Genomic DNA, 6,518 nt, shown 5'->3' on the forward strand with positions numbered 1-6,518 from the left:
ACATTATCAAGACTCCTCCCCGGACCGCCCAACTTATTTTTAAAAAAAGACTTTGTGATTTTCATTAAAAAGTCTTTGACCAACTTCTCAACCGGAGGGAAAAGAACAAAAGGGCCGGGGGAGGTGGGCCGATACCTGCTCGCAGAGGCCGGGGCGGCGGGCAGGCGCGGCTCGTGGGCGGGGCGTAGGACGCCGGGCCGCGCGGTCACGTGACTCGCGGGGCGCAGCTGCGGGCGCCGGTGCCTGCGCCTGCCCTGTCTCTCTGCGGTCTTGGCCCGTCTGCTCCGTTCCCTGAGCTTCTAATTGTTGCTCCGGCTTCTTTCAGGTCAGTGCGAGGGCCTTCCATGCGGCCAGCGGAACCATGGAATGAGGGAGGGGGAGCGCGTGCGGCGGGGGCAAGGCTGAGGGTTTCGGGTCCAGGGAAGCCGGCCCGAGTGCAGATAGAGATGGCGGTGGCCGAACGGTTTAGGGTGGCTGAGGAGGAGCAATCAGCCAGTGGACAGAGGGTGGGGAAGGCGGACACCCCAAGTATCCATGCCGGCTTTCTAGGCACCTCCTCTTTTCTGCCGTCCGTCCATTTTGGAACCGGAGGCGGTTGGCTGAGGAATGCCCCAGCAGTGAAATAAACCCGCTCTGCCGTTCCGTGCGTAGAGAAAAGTATTGACCGCGAGGGTGGCAAGGCGAGTTGCCTCTAGGGAAGAAGGACTCAAAGATCCAAAATTAGTTTGGAAAACATCCTGGTTTGGTGCCCGAGGCCTGGAAAGAAATGGCGGCTGGGGTGCAGGGGAGGTAGGGGAGGGAAACGTGGGGTGAGGAGTACCCGGATTCAGGAAGGGGACCAGCGTCCCAGTGAGCCCACTGAGCGGTCTGTCCCTGCCCTTTCTCTGTAGCTCTGCGTGTCTGTTGTTCCCAGCACTCTTGGAGACCTGAGAAGGAGGAGCAACCTGTGCAGAACCCCAGCAGGTCCGTGACGGGGTGGGCGGCAGGGACAGGGACCCAGAGGGTTAAGAGTTGTGGAGGTCACAGCCTGGGCAGAATTTGGGGCCCCACTGCCCAGGCTGAAGGAGTGTAGAGAAGGTGGCCGGGCTTGACAGGGAATGGTGGGCTCGTGTATTTGAGAGGAGTGGTGGGGTAAGGTGTGGGCAGAAGGCACACTTGGAAGTCCAGCCGGGGTAGGAGAATTCTCACCAGGGTTGAGATGCAAGTACTATCCAGACTTGCATTCCACCCCATGCCCTCAGTCTCTCATGTCTCCTCTTTGTCTCCTCTTCCCTCCATCCTCAGGCCCCAGGACAGGAAAAGGAGGGGAAATCTCAACATGGAAAAACTCGGCGGTGAAAATGAAGGAATGCCTTCGAACCAAGGAAAGATGGAAAATGAAGAAAAAACACAGGATGAGGGAAAGCCAGAAGTACCTTGTACTCTGGAAGACAGGGAGAAGTTAGAAAACAAAGGAAAGACAGAAGATGAGGAAATGTCAAAGGATAAGGAAAAGCCAGAGAGTGAGGGAAAAGCAAAAGGAGGAGGAAAGCAAGAGAGGGAGGGAAAGCCAGGGAGTGAGGGAAAGTCAGAGAGCAAGGAAGAGCCGAAAGAGGAAGAAAAGCCAGAGGGTGAAACAAGGGCTGCAGGAAAGCGCCCAGCTGAGGATGATGTACCCAGGAAAGCCAAAAGAAAAACTGACAAGGGGCTAGCTGAGTACCTCAAGGAGTATAAAGAGGCTATACATGATATGAATTTTAGCAATGAGGACATGATAAGAGAATTTGACAATATGGCTAAGGTGGAGGATGACAAGAGAAAAAGCAAACAGAAATTGGGGGCATTTTTGTGGATGCAAAGAAATTTACAGGACCCCTTCTACCCGAGGGGCCCAAGGGAATTCAGGGGTGGCTGCAGGGCCCCACGAAGGGACATTGAAGATATTCCTTATGTGTAGGGCCCCCGGAGGCATTTACCAGGCCCTGTGCTTTAACCTTATACTAATACTTTACCAGGTATCCTCCTGTTAACCAGCAGCCTTTAGACCTAACTGCAGTGCTCTAAGTTTCAGTAGCAGATTTTCATCTGTTGCATGGAAAAAATGTTTATGGTGCATTGTAAAATTAAAAAACACAACTTGCAGAACAAAATATGTGGCATCAGTATATTTTGTAAAACGACAAAGACACCTGTGTATATATAGGAAACAACTCTGAAAGCAGTGTCCGCTAAAAGATTAACAGTGGTTATCTGTGGGTGATGTTTTTTACTATTCTTTTTTGTTCACCTATTTTCTCCTACAAACACAGATTAGTCATAAAAATAACAAAAGATAAAATTTTGGAAAAATTCATAAGCACTCAGAAGAACTGTACAATGAGCTTATTAAGGCAGTGGAGACACTTAAAATTTTTGTCAGGATGTAAAATAATAGGTAAAAATCACATTACCTCTGGGACTCGAAGCTGGAGGAGTCAGCCAACAGTTACTACAGATCCATTGCTGTAAGGGACAGCCTTGTCATCTGTGAAATGGTGAAACTTGCCTTCCAGGCTGTGGAGAAGATCAAATGAGGTATTGAGTGCATGAACTGTGTTGTGCTGGCTCCTACCCTCTCCCCTGCACTGGCAGAACCAGTATCCGGTTAGACACTTAGGGGGAGGGCTGAGGGAGGTCTCACCTGAACCCAGAAATAAGTCCAGTCAACCGAGAGGTGGGTGTCACTCTCCCCTGGGTAATGCCCTGTCTGTTGGGCACTGCCTCTTCTCATGGATCCTGTGCCCTCCTAAGGCCCCCACCATTGTTGGTGGGCTGGAGACCGTGATGGACCAAAGCAACACTGTGTCCAAACAGAAGAGTGGAGGATTCCTCTCTACCTATTAATACAATAGAGTTACCCTGACCCATGTGGGCAATACCCAGTTGTCACTTGGGCCTTGATATTTTATAAAGTTCTTAAACACTCCTTTCCATGTTATTGTTGATTTTTGTGTGTTTTTGCATATAGCTATCTCCACTAGATTTAGATACTAGAGATTGAGCCAGGAAAAAAGTCTGAGTGACCAGATGCTGTGCTATTCTCACTTGTTAATCTCTTGTCTGCTGACACTTTTTTCTTAGGAATTGTCTCCCAGGAAATTCCTGTTAAGCCCTGCCTTACTATTTCAACAGATGCATCTACCTGGGTGATTTGTCCCTCTGGCTCTTCAGGAGCTTTTTATTTGCTTACAGTATTTTTTTTAATAAACTTTTATTTTAGGACAGTTGTAGATTTACAGAATTATTGCAGAGATAATACAGAGTTTCCATTTACCCCATATGCAGTATCCTCTATTATTAACAGTCTTAGTATGGTGCCTTTGTCACAATGACCCAATATTGATACATGATTATTAACTAAAGTACATACTTTACTCCGATTTCCCCTAATGTCTTTTTTTCTGTTCCAGGATCCCATCCAGGTTACCACATTACATTTAGTCGTCATGTCTCCGTAGGCTCCTCTCGGCTGTGAGAGCTTCTCAGACTTTCCTTGTTTTTGATGACCTTGCCACTTTTGAGAAATTCTGGTCAGGTATTTTGTACAATTTCCCGAAATGTGGGTTTGCTTGATTTTTGTCTTGTGGTTACACAGCTGTTGTGTGTTTTGGGGAAGAAGACCACAAAGGTAAAATGCCATTCTCATCACATCATATAAAGGCCACATAATACACTAACTGTTCATGTTAACCTTGGTCATCTGGCTGAAGTAGTGTTTGTCAGGTTTCTCCATGGTAAAGTTACTCTTTTATTTTTCCCTTTCCAAACTGTTCTCTTTGGAATAAGTCACTATGGGCAGCCCACACTTAAGGAGGGGGGCGTTACCACCTCCTTGATGGTAGAGTATCTACAAAAATTATGTGGAATTCTTCTGCAGAGGATATTTGACTCTTCCCCATTTATTTTTATCAGTACAGACTCATGAATATTTATTTTATACTTTTGATAATAATACAGTACTACTTTACATATTTCATTGCTCAGTTATTCTAGCTTTGGCCATTGAGATCATTCATTTGGCTCCTGTATTCATTTGACATACCTCCATCATTGTGTTGTGGATGGTTTTTTTTAGTATTTTCTTGCTTTGTAGAGGCACTACAGGATGCTCTAGCCTTATCTTGTATGTTTCCTGCCTAGAATCAGCCATTTCTCCAACATAAGCTCTGGTATCTTATATTGGAGAATGGTATTAAAAAACCAAGATCTGGGTCCTAAGCATACTCATTGCTACTTGGATATCATTGCTTCTAGGCCTTCTCAGTTGCCCGAGCAAGGAGATCTGTGTGTATATAATAACCCATATATACGGCTTTCTTTATATATATAAAGAAAACATTTATAGAAATATAAATATTCTGTATGTAATTGGCCTTATATAAATCTAAACATGAGTTTATAGTGGTGTCCCCAACTACAGTCTACTACTGCATGGATCATTCTAGTCTCCCCTTGCTCATCTGTAACCTTCCATTCCAACTATGAGAAACCTATCTGCCATCCATTTTGTTAATTGTTGAATTCTAGTATATATGTATAGTGGTTTTAAAATTGTTAACCTGTACCCCTGGAAAACAACTTTATCAACTAGAGTAGAGTGCTATGCAAGTTCCTTTTGCCTTTAGTCTTACAGACTCCACTCATTTCCAAATTTACCTGTGTCAGCACCTTATTCCCCCATCCCTTTCGGTGAAGTTGTTTATACATTTGTAATACATTTAAATTCTTTTGTCACATTCTGCATTTTGGGAGTGCTACTGTAAATGGTATTTTCAAATTTCAAATTTCAATTATTCATTGCTGGTATATAGGAAAACAATTGACTTTTCTATATTAATCTTATATCCTGGGACTTTGCAGCCAGGAGTTTGTCAGTTTTTTGGCAATCATGTCATCTGGAGATAGTTTATTTCCTCCTTTCCAATCTGCATGTTTTTTGTTTATTTATTTATTTATTTATTTATTTTGTCTATTGCCCTAGCTAGAACTTCCAGTATTATGTATAGTAGGAATAATGAGAAAGGACATCCTTGCCTTGTTCCTGACCTTAAGGGAAAAGCATCCATTTTCTCACCATTTTTTTTTTTCTTTTTCTCTCTGTCTTCCCCCTCACCCATTTTCTCACCATTAATTACGATGTTAGCTATAGATTTTTGGAGATATTCTTTATCAAATTGAGGAGAACTTCCCTTCTCATTCTAGTTTGTTGAGTGCTTTTATCATGAATGGGTGTTGGATTCTGTCAAATGCTTTTTCTGTGTGAAGTGATTTGGTCATATAATTTTTCTTCTTTTAGGTTGTTAATGTGTAGTAGATTATATTGATTAATTTTCAGATGTTGAACCAGACTTGCATAATTTTTTTTATATGTTGTTGGGTTTAATTCAGTAATATTTTGGTGGGGATTTTTATGTTTGTGTTCATGAGATACTAGTATGTATTAATAGTTTTCCTTTCTTGTAATGTCTTTATCTGGTTTTGGAATTAGGGGTAATGCTGGCCTCACAGACTAGGGCTGGAAGTGTTTCTCTGCTTCTATTTTATGGAAGAGATTACAGAGAATTGGCATTATTTCTTCCTTAAATCTTTGGTAGAATTCACTGGTGAAACTTTATGGTCTTGGCAATTTCTATCTTTGGGAAGTTATTAATTATTGATTCAATTTCTTTAATAGATACAAGGTTATTAAGGTTACTTTTCCTTGTGAGTTCTGGTACCCTGTGTTGTTTGAGGAGTTGGTTGATTTCATCTGTGTTAACAAATTTGTAGGCACAGAGTTGTTCATAGTATTTCTTTATTATCTTTTTAATGTCCATGGGATCAGTAGTGATAACCCTTTTTTCATTTCTGATATTGTTAATTTGGGTCTTCTTTCTTTTTTCTTGGTTATACTGGCAAATGATCTATCAATTTTATTTATCTTTTTAAAGAACTAGCTTTTGGTTTCATTGATTTCCTCTACTGTTTTCCTGTTTTCAATTTCATTGATTTCTTTTCTAATTTTTGTTATATCTTTCCTTCTGCTTACTCTAGGTTTAAATTGTTCTTCTTTCTCTAGTTTCCTAAGGTGAAAGCTCATGTTACTGATTTTAGATTTTTCTTCTTTTTTCATATATGCATTAAGCTAGAAATTTACCTCTGAGCACTGCTTTTTCTATATCCTACAAACTTGGTATGTTGTATTTTCATTTAGTTCAAAATATTTTTACATTTCTCTTGATTTCTTGACTTGTGTTATTTAGAAGTATGTTTATTTTCCAAATATTTGGGTTTTCCATCTGTCTTTCATCTGTTATTGACTTCTAGTTTAATTCTATTGAGAGCATAATTTTATGATTTCTATTCTTTTTAATTTATCATGGTGTGTTTCTTTGGCCCAGAATATATTCTGTCTTGGTGAATGTTCTATGTGAGCTTGAAAAAAAATGTGGCATTCTGCTGTTGGAAGTTCCAAAAATTAGATCAAGTGTCAATTAGCTCAAGTTGATTGATTGATAGTA

General features: G+C 41.7%; 1 protein-coding gene across 1 annotated transcript; it reads left to right on the forward strand.

Moving 5' to 3' along the window:
* Positions 1-204: 204 nt before the first annotated feature.
* On the forward strand, positions 205-2,125 carry TCEAL4 (transcription elongation factor A like 4). Its single transcript, XM_045537587.1, has 3 exons — positions 205-325; positions 891-963; positions 1,285-2,125. The coding sequence occupies exon 3, from the start codon at positions 1,319-1,321 to the stop codon at positions 1,934-1,936; it is 618 nt and encodes a 205-aa protein (XP_045393543.1). The 5' UTR covers positions 205-325; positions 891-963; positions 1,285-1,318; the 3' UTR covers positions 1,937-2,125.
* The last annotated feature ends 4,393 nt before the right edge of the window (positions 2,126-6,518 follow it).

The sequence above is a fragment of the Lemur catta genome, chromosome X (genome assembly GCF_020740605.2).
Source record: "Lemur catta isolate mLemCat1 chromosome X, mLemCat1.pri, whole genome shotgun sequence".
In the NCBI taxonomy this organism is placed as follows: domain Eukaryota; kingdom Metazoa; phylum Chordata; class Mammalia; order Primates; family Lemuridae; genus Lemur; species Lemur catta.

Coding starts and splice junctions, on each gene's coding strand:
- TCEAL4 (XM_045537587.1), top strand. CDS start 1,319: ATGGAAAAACTCGGCGGTGAAAATGAAGGAATGCCTTCGAACCAAGGA.